This window comes from Phodopus roborovskii, unplaced genomic scaffold (assembly GCF_943737965.1).
Source record: "Phodopus roborovskii unplaced genomic scaffold, PHOROB, whole genome shotgun sequence".
Lineage (NCBI taxonomy): Eukaryota > Metazoa > Chordata > Mammalia > Rodentia > Cricetidae > Phodopus > Phodopus roborovskii.
In genome coordinates this window covers 19,865,005-19,881,703 of record NW_026126482.1, presented here as the reverse complement: position 1 = coordinate 19,881,703, position 16,699 = coordinate 19,865,005, and the positions used below count along the sequence as shown (strand labels likewise).

The 16,699-nt window shown below is 42.1% G+C and overlaps 1 protein-coding gene across 4 annotated transcripts in view; it reads left to right on the top strand.

Moving 5' to 3' along the window:
* Positions 1-16,699, top strand: part of Hivep1 (HIVEP zinc finger 1) — a 130,589-nt gene that overhangs the window by 57,436 nt on the left and 56,454 nt on the right. For all 4 annotated transcript variants that reach the window (XM_051194379.1, XM_051194377.1, XM_051194378.1 and 1 more), the window contains one exon: positions 15,859-15,912. In XM_051194379.1, the coding sequence (XP_051050336.1) occupies positions 15,859-15,912 (54 nt within the window). The remainder of the gene's footprint in view (positions 1-15,858; positions 15,913-16,699) is intronic.

Sequence of the window (16,699 nt, the reverse complement as noted above, 5' to 3'; positions counted from 1 at the left end):
TAAAAATAATTTTCTGTTTTTAATCAAGTGTATCACTTAGTAGCTTATATTGTCTACGTTTGAGGTTATGGCAGTTGTAGAAAAATTAGTGATCAGAAACAAACAGTTAATCTATTTATAGTCCATCAAACAAAAGAATGAAACCCTTGTGAACTTTCCCCTGTGCCTCCCATGGCAGTCCAGCTGTTCACTCATTTATCCCACTGAGAGGGTGGCAAGGACTATTTAGGCACTAGTTAATTTTAAACTTTCTCAGTTTGGATTTTGTTGTCGTTCAGTGTGTGCCGTTCCTGCTATAAAATTTTAATTCTTCCCAGCTTTTGAAGAGTCACCTCATTTATCTGATGCCAGCGTCTGGATTATTGGGCATGCATGCTGAGGGCCATATGTCTAGTGGGATGCTAGGGACAATGGTGAGAAACACAGCCTAGCCTCTTCCATGGGGATTCTGGGTCTGGTGTGGGTCCTTGCAGTAAAATGAAATGGAGCATGGCTGTCGCTCTGTCTTGGAGAACTCTGAAGTGATAATACAGTGTTTGGCTGACTGTGATCACAGGTCCCCACATAACAGTAGCATCAGTAGTAGATGACTGAAACTGCTAGACCCAGTCCGTTGTTTTCACTTTCTTCTCTCTTCCACCGCCTATGTGAAGGGTTTCACACCCTCTCTGGTTTAATGGTTGAGTGGTATCATTCGGAAAATACGCTGATTGGGCTGATTGGGTTATGTTGAAGTAAATGAACATAGTTCTTAATTGACCTTGGAATGTTGGCTGACTTTTTGATTAAATTAAATGAATATCTTACAGTAGTATGATGATGGTTAATCATGTTAACTTACTGGGGTTTAGGATCGCCATAGAAACAAACATGTGGCCATTTCTATATGGGATTTGCTGGATGAGGCTAATGGAGGTGGGCCTACCCATCATAAATGTGGGTGGCAAGAACCTGTGGTCTGGGGCCCGGGGCTGGATAAGAAGGAAACAGGGAGCTGAGCACTTTCAGTTGTCTCTCTTCACTGCAGCAGCCTCACACTCCTGCCACCAGGTACCTTGAGCTGTGAGCCAGATTTTGTCTATTTGTCATAGTGATGAGGAAAGTGACTAATTGGCTGTCTTTGCTGTTAAAAACTAAAATACTACTAACCGGGAGGAGGAAACAGACACTAAATATATAGTAAAAATGTTGCTTCTCAAATACCTGTAGTTCTGAGGTTAAAGTGAATATAAAAGCCATACCCAGGAAAACATTGCCACCCAACCACTTATAAAATTTGACTTTATGAAAACCTATGTGGTTTTAGATGGTTGTTGAGTCCCATGCATCTAGTCAGTACCTTTTAAGTTTTTTAATTTTTATTGTAAGACTATTAAAACAACAGTAATTTATAAAGATGTAAGTTTATACAATATCAATAATACAATTTCAAATAGAATACACATTTGAAATAACAAAACTTTCAACTTCTGTAGTAACAAAATATATTACATGTACCAACTAAAATCCATGAAAATAAATGAGAATTTAACTCTCAGTTCCCAGTCAGATGCTCATCTGTGACCTAACTGTGCATGGCACTCTGTCATTTCAGTCTGGCATCTTGCTCAGGAAAGAGACCCATCCCCTTGTACATTCTAGGTTCATTTTCATGTGTGAGCTTGGCTTTACATACTAACAGACCCTTTGTGATTTTTAAATTCCCTTTTCAGTCAGTTGTTAACCTATTGATTCCAAATGTTTACAGTTGACCCCAACCTGCTCCCCCCATTATCCATAGTGCATGACGTTCCAGTACCCTAATTAGATGCCTGAAAGGTAGTTTTGAACCTTCTATATCCTATGTTGGTTCCTATACATACACTTACCTATAGAAAGGTTTAAATTGTAAATTAAGGACAGCATGAAATCATAATTACTAATAAAATATAATAATTGTAACAATGTACTGTAATCAATTTAGAAATTAGTTCTGGAATATTCCTTCTGATAATGGGTAACTGAAGCCAGAGGAGAGAAAGAGAACCATGGTTAAGGGAGGACTACTGTGCTCTCCTGTGTGTAAATTGTGTGACGTTCTGAACGCAGTGCTGAGGACAGGCTACCTGCCTGCAAAGTTGGCAGCCTTGGTCCTCGGCCTCTGAATCCTGCCTGCCTGCCTGCCTGCCGTGCTCCTTGTCTGCTTAGTTCCCAAGACCCTCTCCTTATCCCTTGGACCTGCTTGCAGCTTTAGACTTCCCCAGTGCTGTGTCCTCTCTTCCTGCACACCTTCCCCCACTCTGCTGCAGGAACCTCTGCATTGCCCTGCCCTGCTGCTGTATCCAACAGAAGAAAGAGGAAACGGAGCTTATATCAGAGAAGATGCTTTTGGGTTTCTAGAGTGCTCCATGGCAAATAGCTGGCTGCTCTTTGTAATGTGTATCAGAAAGCAGAAGCTACCATTAGTCTCTAAACAGAGTGGGAAGAGCTGTGTAAGGGGACAGATTTATTTTGACTGCTGGTTCACAGTCCTTGGCTCCTTTCCTTCGGGTTCTATGGTGAGACAGAGTATCCTGGCCAGGGCCATGGATGGAGCCAATCAGCTCTGCATGGTAGAGAGGAGGCAGCGTTGCCTGTGCTGACACACATCCTCCTCCTTCCATTTTTATTCCGTGTAATTCTCCAGCCTAGTGAATGACACCATCATGTTCAGGCATAGTCTTCCTCAGTTCTGTGTCACATTCCAGTCATCTCTGGTTACACACCTCACGGACAGACCCAGAGTTACGACGCATACCCAACAGATCTCCTGGGTCGAGCCGGCAGCGAAGAGTACACATCATATGTATATTGCAAACGCTCACACAGACATCTATTTTATTTGGTGAATATTGTTTCTTTTGTATTAGAGCTGAGGTTCTCAAGGGAAGTCACTGCCTATCTCAAGCTCTGTGCACCATAGCTCTGAGCTTCTGAGCCGAGTGATGGCTTCTGTCATGTTTTCTCTCCCATTCCGTGGGGTTACAGTATGGCTGGGGTGGTGTGCTATGTATTTCATTTTCTGCTTCTTTCACATAGCTAAAAAATAGTTTGTGTTAATAAGAGTTATGTTTAGGGAGGAATTTCACAACCAAGAAAGATGAAAGCAAGCAAATACCCTAATATTTTGTTGAGCTGGGAAAATGTGTCTTTAAAACCTCACCCAAGCAGGGTATGGTAGTGCACACCTTTAATCCCAATATTTGGGAGGCAGATGCCAGTGGATCTCTGTGAGTTCAAGACCAGCTTGTCTACATATCAAGCACTAAGTCAGCCAGAGCTGCACAGTGAGTGAGCCCCTGCCTTAAAAAAAAAAACCAAACAAACAAATAAATAAATAAGATCTCATTGTAAAAAGAAGAATGGCGGTGTAGCTTAGATCTGTGTTGGAAGGTCTTAGCCTTGATTGGGTCTTCATAGGTTTCTGCTGCAATTGTTGAAGTTGCATCCAGTAATACAAGTTTGTATATTTTTATGTGGTGCATCATGTGAATTCTTGGGACAAGCTTTACACTGATTAGGACTTTTCAGTAGGGGTGTTCCTAATTCCATCTTGGGTTTTAAATGAGCTCTTTAATTGGAATAGTGATAGATCAGTATGGTAGTAAATGGATGTGGTCTTTAAAACCCAAAAGTAACAGTGTATCTGTGTGATTCTGTGTGACTTTATTTTTTTAGGTATCATATATACTGTAAATGTTTAAGTAAGAAAAATAATATGATAATTTGGACTTAACAGTGGCTAACTTGGGTTGATGTGTATTTTCTTCTTGTGGTATATGTTGTTTAAATTTCAAAAACAAGTTAGATTTCATAGTTTAATAATTCATACTCAATGACAGAAGAAAAGTACAAGAAAGAATGGGTCTTTTCTCTAGGTCCCTCTCCAGGTAAATGTAAACACCACAGTAGTGACCTGTATGTTTTTCTATCTACATACACACTCAGCATATACATCCATTGTGATATTCTTACATGAGTACAAATGTACTAACACATTGACCTACTCCTTGGATTTTTTTTTTTTTTTTAACTTTGTAGCTTGGAAATTCTTCCAGTCTTCAGGGTCTTATGTCTGTGATCCTGCTACTATCTGTATTCACCCCAAAGGGATTTAGAACATTGACTAGTCCATTTCTAGAAAATATTTTCTTTTTTTTTTTTTTACTGTCGTTCTTGCCTTGGTGCATGCAAATCTGCCTCCTGGTGGCAGTTCAGAGGTTATTTCTATGTCTGTTGCCCCAGAGTGTTGTTTTTTTTTTTTTTTTTTTTTTTTTTGGGAGGGGTGAGGTTGGCTAGGGGTGCTTGCTAGGTGCCTGCCATATGCTGGCCTGTGGACACATGGCCCTCAAACCATTTGTACATTTCCTGCTTAATGTTTTTAACATAATAAATGTGTGAATAATACCTTGCTAAGAGTTTCTGGAATCTCAGCAGGCTTCTGGTTCTTTTTTTAAGTTTGGCATTATGGAAGTTTCTAAGTGGCCACAAAATTGACAGTGATAGTAAGTGTGCCCTGACCTGTTGTCCAGCTGTGGTGACGGACAGCCCCGGGCCAGTCCACTGCTACTCAGTCCCCTGGCTGCTTCTGCCCTATGTTGGCTTCAAGTGACCTCAGATGTGTCATGTCCCTCTTGTTCTTCCATAAGGCACGAAAACATTAAGACTTCACCAAGGAGTCCACCAGAGGACTTCCTTCACGTGCTCAGATACCCTGGCAGCACTTTAGTTTCCATCTGTCTCCAAATTCGTTTTAACCCCTTTGTTGGGTTAGCCAGATTTCATATATCTTGTCATCCTTTTGTGCCACAAGCACGTCTTCCAGGTTCCTCCTGTTTCTTTGCAGATTATTGGTTAGGGAAATTGGCTGTCTATCCTGCAACTTCCACTGTTGGGGCTTTGAAAAGTCAGATATGTTCATTAAAGTTGTTCCAGTCAGTGCCCTATAGTTTGAAGTTATCTTCACTGTCTTCAGGTTGTGGCTCAGCATAGCTGTTTATGACTGTGACTTGCATGGGTCAGTGGTAAATGGTCATAGATTCAAAATAGACCGCCCTTTGAATAAAATAACTTGGCACCACGCAGTGTTAATCAAAGACAGAGAGTCTTGTCCTTCTCCAGTAGGGCAATAGCAGGAAGCAGGTATTCATGAAGATAAGGTTGTGGGTTTGACAACTCTGGAGTCTGGAGATGAGGACCGGGTGTTGGCACCTGCGGAGGCCACCTGTAGTCCACAGGGCCCTGTCTGCATGTCTCAGAAGAGTGGGAAAAAGCAAACCTACCCCTGCATGTTTTGGTGGCTTGCATGACAGGAATTAGCTACCATTAGCCCTCACCTCCCACTGTTCTTCACCAAAGACTGTTTCAAACATGAATTTCAGAAGGGGCAAAGATATTCAAGCCATAGCAGATACCAGCTCCTAAGCATGATAAAGGTCATATGTGCATTAGCTTAGTCATTTGTGAAAGTGGGTCTAGGAGTGGAAGTGGATTCAAATGAGAATGTAACAGCTGCTCTGTGTCCTGTAGAGACTGGCAGATGTGCACACGGAAAACTGGAACTGTAAATTCTCCATAGATGTGGTTCTCGTTCGAGGAGCCCAACTGGCTCTTGCTGTAGCCGCTTTTCTTCATTCAGTTGTCTGAAGCCTTCTTAACCAGACTCAGTAAAAGCACATTATAAGATAAATCAAGTTTCACATTAGTGGTTTGCCTCTCAGATTATTTCCCCCCCCCTTGGTTGTAGTGTCTTCTGTCGGATCAGGGTTCCAGGCTAGCCCACAGAGATGCCATGGTTTACTGTAATTCTTAATATAGAGCCTGTTCTGCTCACGTGCTGCTAATAGGCCATGCATGAGACCAGAAGAGAAGGCATGTTTGTCCTCATAGCTCAGGATGTTGGGTGGCACAGAAACCTGGGCAGAAGCTCCAGGATGCCTGATCATGTCTTGTCTCCTAGTATGTGATGGGGACAGTTTCCTGAAGGAAAGTGTCCTCTCCTCTCTGTTTGAATGTTGGAGGAAGGGGCCAACACAGGGAATAAATCCAGTGGGTGTGAGCTTAGAATGCTAATTACTGAAAAAGAAAACAAATACTGGAGTATTATATGTGACCCACATTTCATTCAGCTGTTTCTCAAAGCAACATGGTTACCCCTTTCCCTACACAGTCTTCCATGTATATGGATGCTGTTGTTTAAACCCCAGGGAATGACCACCACATCTTCTTGCACACTCCACCTCTCCTTTCCCACTTACAGATGTAGGCTTTTTGAGTCTGTGGTGACATGAGGTCCTGGAACACTGTGGAGTCCCCTTGTGACAAGAGGCTGTTTGCTGCTTGCTGATGTATGCCCCACTGAGGGTTCCTGATGCTGGGAATGATTGGGAGGGAGAAGATACTGTTTGTTCAGGAGATGAGAACACAGCACACAAGTCACATTTACAAGATGGCTGTGGCGATTGCTAACTGAAGGCGCAATCCCTGACAAGTGGTGCTGTGTGTCTAACCTGGAGGAGGGGCGTGAAAAGACATCTATGAAGGGTTGACTCAGCTGAAGAGCAGTTGGCAAATTATGATATAAAGATTAAGAAAACGTAAAAGAATTCCCAGTGTCTTTTCTACATCACCAGACTTGTTCTCCCCACTCTCCGTTGTGTCCTCTGAAAGAGCCTCTGCTCCCCACTCCATCAGCCTTGTCTTAGACTGTCTTGTTCTAACCGAAGGAACCAACCCCGGAGATACCCAAATATGACTTACCCAGTGGCTTGTAGGACAGTTATCATGATTCGGATGTCTGTTCCTGGTGATGAAGGTCCTGGGCATGGCAGAAGGTTGGGTTGAGAGCAGGAGTGTTGGGTTACAAAACTTCTGGGGAGGTGCAACACACATGTCTCCTCATTCCACATGAGGGTCCCATGACAGAGCAAAGTACAGGCACCACCAAAGACCAACTTGGTGAACTCATGAGTTTTATTGGGATTACTCTCAGGAATGTGGGTGAGGGGTTACTTAGAGGAACAGGTGACTCAGACAACTGCTTCACCAGAACCTACAGCAACCCGGGTGACAGCTTATAAAGCTGGGGACCTGGAGCGCACTGCACAATCTGCAGGCAGCTCAACGGGTTGGAGAGTGACCCTCTAGGTACTTTAGGTGGTCTACACTGCTCAGTTGCTGTCTGCTAGTTCCAGGCTGCCTGTCTGGTCAAAGAGTGTCTTTGCAGCTTGGCTTTGCTGAAAGATTTCTTTGCAGCTCAGCCTTTTCTTTTCTGGGGGGGGGTGAGGTGGGGGGGAGTAGAGTTTTACTGCTTACTCTGTCAGGGAGGAGCCTAGAGAATCAGGTCAGTTTCAGGGACTCCTGAAGCTTTTTTGAGTTGTTTAGCTTCCTGCTTAAGGAGCTTCCTCCTGGATGGAATGTTTTAGTCTTAGATGAAAATGTTACAAAAAGCCAGGAATTTTGGCTGTAGGCAGTCTGTTAGCCAGCCAGCCAGGTACACATTACTTAGTTCACTATATTTTCGCCTAAGCAAACAGACTTTATCTTGGTCTTTTATCTTTGAAACTGGGACATTTTCAGATTTTTCATAGGAGAATCATATATATTATTTGCTGACAAGAAGCGAAGAAAAACCCGAGCAGCACATTGGCAGCCTTGTTTAGTGTTTCAGGCCCACACTTCTAGAGTCTCTGCATCCTTAGAGAGGGTGTGTGTGTGTGTGTGTGTGTGTGTGTGTGTGTGTGTGTGTGTGTGTATTCTTGTATGTACATACATGGAGGCACATATGAGTGTGTGGGGACTTACATACATGACCACATACTTATTGGAATCCACCTCTGACTAAGTTATTAACTCACGTGCCATGAACCCTGGCATTAGTGGCCAAAGTAAGGATGGTCGGCTCCGTATTCCTTTCCCATCCACCATAGTTACCATGACTATCCCTTCATTTGCTGTATCAGAGATCCTCAGTAGTGACAGAGGAAATGAGTTGTTGTCATACTCGAACCCTGTGCAGTGGGCAAAGCGCTCATTGAGAAGCTGGTGGAAGTATGTATTGGAAGACATGTCCATGTCAAGGTCTTCATGCGACAGGTGACTGTTTAAATGATTTCTGCATTTTTTAGACATTGTGTTTTCAACTACAAAATGACTGTAGTATAGGGCTGACACTAGTGAGAATTACTGGGTTTGTTTTGATATAACATTATTGATAATGTGCAGCTTTGAGTTTTAATTTAATTGGCGATCCTTAGCTTTTAGGTGCATGTGGCGCTTTCCCTCCTCCATCTCCCTGAGCGTCCCCAGGCCTCAGTGTCAGCATTGGTAAGGCAGATAGATGGCTGATACAGTGTCCCCTGCACCTGCTAATACGTTGTTCACAGGAGCCAGCTGATAAGACTTTTCCTACAGTACCTGTAATTTAGAGGCCGTTACTTTCCAATGCTGATTTAATTGGTACAGGGTGCAGACATGGTATCAAGGTATTTTCTAGAATAGTAGTATTAAATGATTTGAATGAGCACTGTTGGGGCTATATTTCAGGTATTTATAAAGAGTTATCAATACAGGACATAGAATAGTTACAGGAAGGCCCAGCCTTGGACGTCTTTGCTCCGAGTCATCTTCGGAAGTAGCTGTTAGTGGTCTCCTGTGAGCACCAAGACAGCTTGGATTGGGGGAATCTGGCCCGACTGACTTTATGTCTTAGGAATTCATGCTTAGTCCTAAAAAGCCTCTTGTCTTCTTAGTATCCTCTGTGGGATAAAAAGATACTTTTTATCCTTGCTAGTGTGATACCACATATCTATTGGAGACCTCCAAACAGTGGGGGCTTCCTCCCAGACCACAGATTAGCCATAAACCACTCCCAAACACCTTTTTTTCCCCAGAGAGGCCATTTACTAATCAGGGAAGAAAAGTTAAAGTGGCTGCTTTCTGACTCAGGCAGAAAAACAGCAACAAATGACCCTTCAGGTGTTATTCTTGAGAACAGAAGAGCGGGGGGTCGCTTTGTGTTAGAATGGGCTAGGGTGCAGTGGTAAAAGAGATAGAGGTTGAAGAGGAAGGGGACAAGGAAGGAGCGGGTGTATTTGCCCCAGAGGGATGAAGGACTGCCTCTGGATAGAGAGGAGACAGAAGGGACAAAGGCAAATGGTGATTTATAAATGTAAAGGGGCTTGTGTTAGGATGAGGAGTTAAAATTAAACTGGGCATGTTAATTAGGTGAACTAAAGGGGCTTCTGATTGTTGGACCTTGGCAGCCAGCCTCAGGAGGAGGGATTGGCCAAATAAGGGACCAGACCTTGGTGGCTAGCCTTAGGGATGCCATCCGATGGTTTTTAGCAAGGCAGAAGGAATGTGGGAGAAGGGCAAGGCCTGCCAGAGCCACTTGCTTGAGTGGGCAAATGTCCCTTCATCTGTAGTCTCAGTTCTTGAGTAACTGAGGCAGGGGAGTGGGGAGCTCCAGGCCAGCCTTATCTACACACTGAGGTCTGTCTCAAATAATAATAATACTAATGTACTAAACAATTAATAAAAAATAAAATTAATTAAAACATTAAAGAATGTCCCCCACTGTTAATTGGACATTTAAGTACAATGGCCTCCACAGTTCCTGCTCTGCTGATCAAGGTCACCAAGTGGAGAGAGTGATTGCAGTCCCCATAGGAATAATTAGATGTCTATCAAGGGACAAAACCAGTTAGATGGCTCACCAGAGTGGGCTTTGTGTGTCTGTATGCATTTTTACCTGTCCCTAACTGGTTTTAATAGCAAGGTAGACAGACAGAATCTGGTAAGAAATTTCAGGGCAGCGTGGTTCACAAAGACTGTTCATTTCTGTTCTATGACTCTGTTTTTGACACAAGAAAGGCATTTTTGTGCCCACTCAGCCCATCTCTATTTCATTCATAGTCATTCTCCATGTTCACAAAGCCTTTGGACCCTTCATTAGAAATTAATAGGTCTCTGGGGGTCCTCATACTGCTGGTCTACTCCTTCCTTAACTTCCTGCCCTACTTCATCACTTCCTTCCCAGATGTTGCCCGTCATATGCAAGTGATAGTCATGGGAACCTGGTAACTTTGCATCACTGAATTCTTTGTCCTTCATGTTGGAGATAAACACCCTCCTCATTTATTCTCCAGTGCTATGTCAGGCCTAAATGCCATCACGCCAGACTCGCCAGACTGGAGTCAGCAAACATTCATGAACTTCCTATTTGCAGAGCCCTGGGTCTGAGAGCCAGTGCTTTGATGTCCTTAGAATCTCTCAGCTATTGGTCCTTATCACCAGTTAGCCATAGCCTCTGAGCCCTTCCACCACTCACGGGCTTTCTCTCTGTAGACACAGTGAGACATTTGAATGGGAACTTCCTCCTGCGGTGGACTTTTCCCTCCATCCTTCAAGTGACCTCAGAGGGGAGCTCAGATGTTCTGTGTTTAAGCACACTGCCTGGGCTCTTGGCCTCCCTACACCTTCACCCTCCCTTTCTCATGTCCTTTCTTATGCCTTCACTCGGCCTAGCTCCTCTGTGGACCCCCAGAATGCCTTGGCAGAGCAGAGGGAGCTAAGCAACCTCCTCTTGAGCCTGTGTTTCTTTCTACCCCTTACCCTTATTTCCACCCTGTGGTTTGAAAGACATTTCTACCTTGCCACCTTTGTTAGCTATTTTGTGCCCCCCCTTCCCCTGCTCCTTGGTATTCCACATGTTTTGGGAAAGTACCGGTAGCAGCCTCTTCAACTGTGCCACTCTCTGGGAGCATCTCTAAAATTTTGACAACACTCCCCTGTGATGTCTGTGGACAAAATCCCTTCAGATTGTCCCAGTTTTTCTGGCCATTTCCCTTTTGCCTCCTCCCTCCCTCCCTCCCTCCCTCCCTCCCTCCCTCCCTCCCTCCCTCCCTCCCTCCCTCCCTCCCTCCCTCCCTCACTCCCTCCCAAAGCTGAGGCCACCTTTCTCTTGCCAGTGATTCTTACCTGAAGTGTAGGTTACCCATAAAAAGCACTTTCCAAAACTTTAAAAATGTGCACCCTTGGAGTATCTTGATTCAGTAGGTGTTCTAGAAGCCTACAAGATGGTTCTGCAGTGTTGTGCCTTTAGGAGGTAACATTTAACCATTGGCTTAACTACTTATGCATTGGGTAGATAGTCACTGAGCACTTAACTATATCACAGTGGCACTTCTAGTTACTCAGTTATACAATGCTTGCTTTGAACAAATGGGCCTTGTTTCTCTCCTTCTCTACTCTCGGTTAGTTTTGTTTTGTTTTCCTAAAAGGATCGTTATTAAAGGACAGTGATAGTTTCTAAGATTTTGTGGTCCCTTGGGAGTTCTGTTTCTGCCTGCAGGCCCTCTGTATTGTTCTAACCACCATTTCCCTAAGGATTCTCAGAATTCAGTTTCTGTCCATCTACTTTCTAGATTCCTGTGTCCAAACTGCTTTGCTTGCCTCCCCACCCCCGCCCCCAGTATAATGTTTGCATTTCCAAGCCCTGGATGCTCCCCTGCCTGAATGTCCCTCCCCTGTAGATGCTGTCTCTCCCACAGTATAGGACTTGTGCATTTATGTGTCTCAGTTCGTCCTTGGGCATCCTTGCACTGGTACACAGGAGCAAGTGAATATATTCTGGATATGTTGAACCATGGATGATAGTTAATTTTCCTTTATTCAAAAACAGTGAGGGCCAGAAGTGTTTCAGACGTCTGAGGTTGGTGATATTTGGATATTTGCATCAACTTTACAAGTTGAGCAGTCTGAAATCTGAATAAAGAAATTATAAATGCTCCTAGAACTTGAAACTGACATTTTAAGTTTTGTAACATTTTAGATTTTGAGATTATGGCTGCCCAACCTGTAGTATTGCTCCATTTTAGACATAATCCTGCAACTTTTGATATGATCTGTAAATTGTAATTTAGGATCTGTGATCATTGTACTTTAGCACATTTTTGGGATTTATTCCTATCGAATTGGTATTTTGATATTCTTCCTCATTATAGGTAATTTAATAATTGAAGAAAATGTAAATGTTAAAGTGAAAATACTAATGGACTCTCAGATGTGTGTGTCTTGGTGTATGGCCGGCCTGCCTGCACCTAAGTTCACATTTGTCTTCCTTTAATAACACATCTTGAGTGTCTTCCATAAGTAAGTATTCTTAAGGACCACGCTTAGAAGCTAAGTGATGGCATGTGCTATGGAAGGTTTCTTAACTAGTCTCCTATTATGCATGTGAGCCCTCCCGCATGTCATTGTTGACACATAGGCTACAGGCTGAAGTACACATTGTAGCAGTACTTTGTGTGTTCCACAGTTGGGACGGGAGGGTCTGGTGACTTAGGGTCTCACTGTGCTCTGCTGAGCAGGTGTAGTTTAATGAGGAAAACAGGAAGGCAGGCCTGGTAGTAGAATGAGGGAAGTTGTGCTGGTAAGAAGGGAGTTGGGGTGTTTGTGGACTGGGAGTCTCCAGACAGATATCCTTAAGGGCTTTGGGTTGAATAGACGTCATATTTAGTCTCACTTCTTTGACTGTGTGTGTTAACAGTATTTGGTTACTGTGACATCAGATATTCATTTCTCCAGTATTGAGGCTTTTGTTAAGAGTAAAGACAGATGTGATTTAATCAAGAACACTTTGGATTTTATACATATCACTTTTTGTCCTCCTTGTCCTGCTGCTGTTACAAAATAACTTAGCAGTTGAGCATATCCAGTGGGTCAGAACACCGATGAATCTTCTCTTTTGGAATTCTTTAGAAAATGCTGTTTTCTTTAAATTTTGAAAGAATTGGATATCAAAAGTCCCTAGGCCTAGATTCTTTAAAAAAAAAAAAAAAACAGTTTTCTGTTGCTTTAGTTTTCTCTGTGATGTCGTCTGGTTGGGCTTTCTTCTTCTTGTGTCAGTTTGGATAACTACACGATGTTCTGTGGTGTTTTCCTGGTTTGTCACATTTGTTAGATTCATTCACACAGAGTTGGATTTGTGCTTTTTCTCGTTGCTTTCACAGTTCTGTAATATGAAACATCAGTAGTCTAGAGTTCCATTTTCAGGATTCCCACAGTGGTTCTCTTCCCTGCAGACATAGGTCAGTCCTGAGGTCATGAAGATACAGAGCTTGTAAGTTAAGAGGGGTTGCTTGTAATGGCAGGTGTACTAGGTTAGGGGTTAACAAAGCCTAGAAGTGTTTCCTGTGTTGAAGAGTACGTGCAAATGGCTGTGTGCCTTGTCATTTGATGAGGCTATCCCACGGTCTGTCATTGTCACTGATGTACTGCGGCAGGCCGCAGATGTTATCAGGGCTTGTTTTGACAGATACCGAAGGACGCGGGAGCTATGCTGCATCCAGTAGTAAAAACAGTGTGCTCACACTACTCTTCCCTTTTCTTCCTTTTTTTCCCCAGTCAGATGACAGAAAACAGGTGCATTTTAGTGTTTAACATTAATTTGTGAGAGAGGACATTAGGGTCTAGGGATTATAGGGCCAACCCAAGTAGCAAGAGCTCAGCATTAGAACTGATATGGACAAAATTAAATCCTCAATGTGTCACTCCATGAGGTTTATGTTCTGTGTCACATGGTGGTGGTGAGGTCAGGTTGGGGCTCTTAGAATTGAATGCCCCATCTTTCCAACCCTTCACTCCCCTGTTCCCACTGTAAGATGTTATTGCTGTGTCAGTGCATTAGGGATTTTTCTCCTTCCCACTGTCACCCAAACCTGACAGACAGTAGCAGCTGACAGCTGAAGGGAAGAAAAGTTTGTTCTGTCTTATAGTTAAGGAGAGCCACAGGCCATCATGCCTGGGAGTGGCAGGACTGTTGGTGACACTGTGTGCTCAGGAAGCAGAGAGAGGGGTTACTTTCTCTTTTTTTTTTTTTTTTTTTTTTTTTTTTTTTTTTTAATATTTTTTCTTTTTAATTAAGTCTGTGACTCTAGTCCATGAGGTGCTTTGGCGCACCTTGGGCTGGGTCTCCCCACCCCAGGAAAGCCTGTCACAGACTTGTGCAGAGGTTTGCCTCCATAGTGCTTCTGAGTTTCCTCATTGATGTAGTAAGGGTGTGGTGAAGATGTGTTGGCAGCTGTGCCTTTCATTATGACACTGAGCTGAAGCTTGACACCGGGCAGTGAATGTCCTAGGGACATGACTTCATTTTTAGTAAAGGATGCAAAGGAAGAGATGGAAATGTTTGGTGTTGAGTTATTACTACAGCCCTCTCTCCCTCCCCCCAGATAGAATTGTAAAACTGTTTCCTGCTGTGAGTCATAGTGAAAAGTATACATTTCATTAAATATTGGCAAATTATCTTGTATAAACTACAAACACAGAATACATAACCACTATCTGGAATTTCAGACATTGTTTTAAAAATACCTCATGTTTATAAGGAGAATTGTAAAGCACAGGTTAATTATGAAGAGGACATTCTGTGAAAATTGACAGAAGCCAAAGCTTTGCTAGCTCCCTAGTTCAAGCTTTTGTTCACCTATTGAACTGGGCGGCAGGCAAAAGCTTATTCTACTGAATGCAGTTGTCATGCACAAATTCATGTAGCATTATTATCAAGAAAAAAAGGCAACTGAAAATTGAAAAATGAAGACTAATATTTTATAATCAGATGCCAAGGCCATTTTTATAAGGAATCATATGAAATGCACGTAGGGATGGTCAATCTTGGTATCCTAAATAACCACACAGAGGTGGGCAACCTCAATAGCCTAAATAAACATTCTTTAAGTATTTGTTAAATCTTAAGCTTTTGCTGTTTTGAGCTATAGTTTAGTCTATTAATAAAAAAATTGCTTTTCTTAAATAATGTCAAATTATATGTGCATAAACTCTAGAAACCATAGCCATTACTACAGTGAGTACATATAATATATACATTATTATTTATTACTAAGGTTTAGATGAATTACTGGCAGAGTAATAATAGTTCTTCATTAAAAAAAAAACAGGTTTTTATGTTTCTCGAGGGCTGTATATTTAAGCCACATGATTTATTTATTTATAGTTTGAATATCAACATTGTACTTAAAGCTTTAATTTGTTAAAAAATAGCATTTATTCTTTTGTTACTTGCATCTATACAAATTTCACCCTTGCCTTCATTTTGTTTGTTTATTTGTTTTGTGTTTTAAAGAAAAACTAATGTTCAATTCTGGGTCTACTTTTTCACACAGCATTCTTAAATTTAGTTATTCTCAATTTTAGCTGGTACATAAAACTATAAATTATACGTTTGTGGGGCAACATACTGTTTGTAGATATGAGACCATTGTGTAGTGTTAAATATCAGGCTAAAAATATCCATTTTCCCAAATATTTATCATTTGCTCATGGAAAATTCTCAAAATCATTTCTTCTTATGCTTGGAGTATGTAAAAGGTCTTGCATATATTAAATGAGCTCCATCTTCAAGCTTCCATGTTTTCCATGGAGAGAGAGAGAGAGAGAGAGAGAGAGAGAGAGAGAGAGAGAGAGAGAGAGAGAATGTGTATGTACAGGCATACATGCGCACACACAGCATGCTTTCACTTTTAACCCACATGGGCTACATGAGACCTTGTCTGTTGAATGAATGAATGAATGAATGAATGAATGAATGAATGAATGTGAAGTAATTTGTCTTGAGACATTAATTAAAAGAAGCTTTTCTAACAACAGATTGGCTAAAGTTGCAGATTTTAAGAGAAGTGTCCTTACTTTAAGAGTAAATTTTTCATAAATAAATTGATGTTTTATATCTGTCAGTCCTTATTAAGTAATGTGTTTGTTTTATCATATTCTTTATTTATTATGATTGATGGATTCTTTCCCTTTTTTTACTTCCCCTAGACAAAATTGAAGAAGCACAAAAAGAGCTTAATGGGGCAGAAGTTTCCAAAAAAGGTAAGTTAAAAAGTAGCCCTGTGTAGACTCCGTTCTTGCAGAAATGCCCTTATGGATCTCTCAGAGTCCTTCCCCCAGAAGCTGGTGCTGATGTTGTGTGGGGTCCGTGGACAGTCTCTGCACCTCCTCCAGTACTGTTTCTCTCCTACCAGTGTCCTGATGCTGGGATTATGAAAAGCAGAAGCAGCTCCTTTGAGAGCACGCCTGGACTCTGTCATGTAGTAGCACAGACCGTGTGGACACCATGACCCACATGTGTATTCTGGTGTAATGACAGAAAGCAATGACATTTCACACAGTCTGAAGCTGAAGAGCAGTTGGACATTTGTAAGAGGCGTGTTTGATTAGAGAAAACCGTGCAGCTTTCTAAGAAAATGTTAATTATTTCAAAGGATAGTGATGGCTTTGTTAAATAAGAAATAAACCTATAATATGTATATAAACTCCTAACTTTTATGAAAGCAATCAAATCAGGACTGTGGCCTCGTATGTGGACATGTGTATGTAGAAACACACTTAAGGGATTGGAAAAAGTTTGGAAGGGTTTATTTCTGCTTATGCTTATGAAGTGGGAGTAAGAGAGAGATCACTGTATTGTATTTATGTTACTCTGTCTATAATTTGTGCTGAAAATCCAAACAGTATGCAAATATTGGTCTCATGGCAGAAAGTATCCTGTCTTCCAGGTACTAGAACCTGTGGGACATGAGGGCTGCATGGGCGAGGGTGGGATGTGTCTGTCCCAGCAGTGTCTCTTGGAGAGGTGGTGGTGTTTTGCTGATGTTGG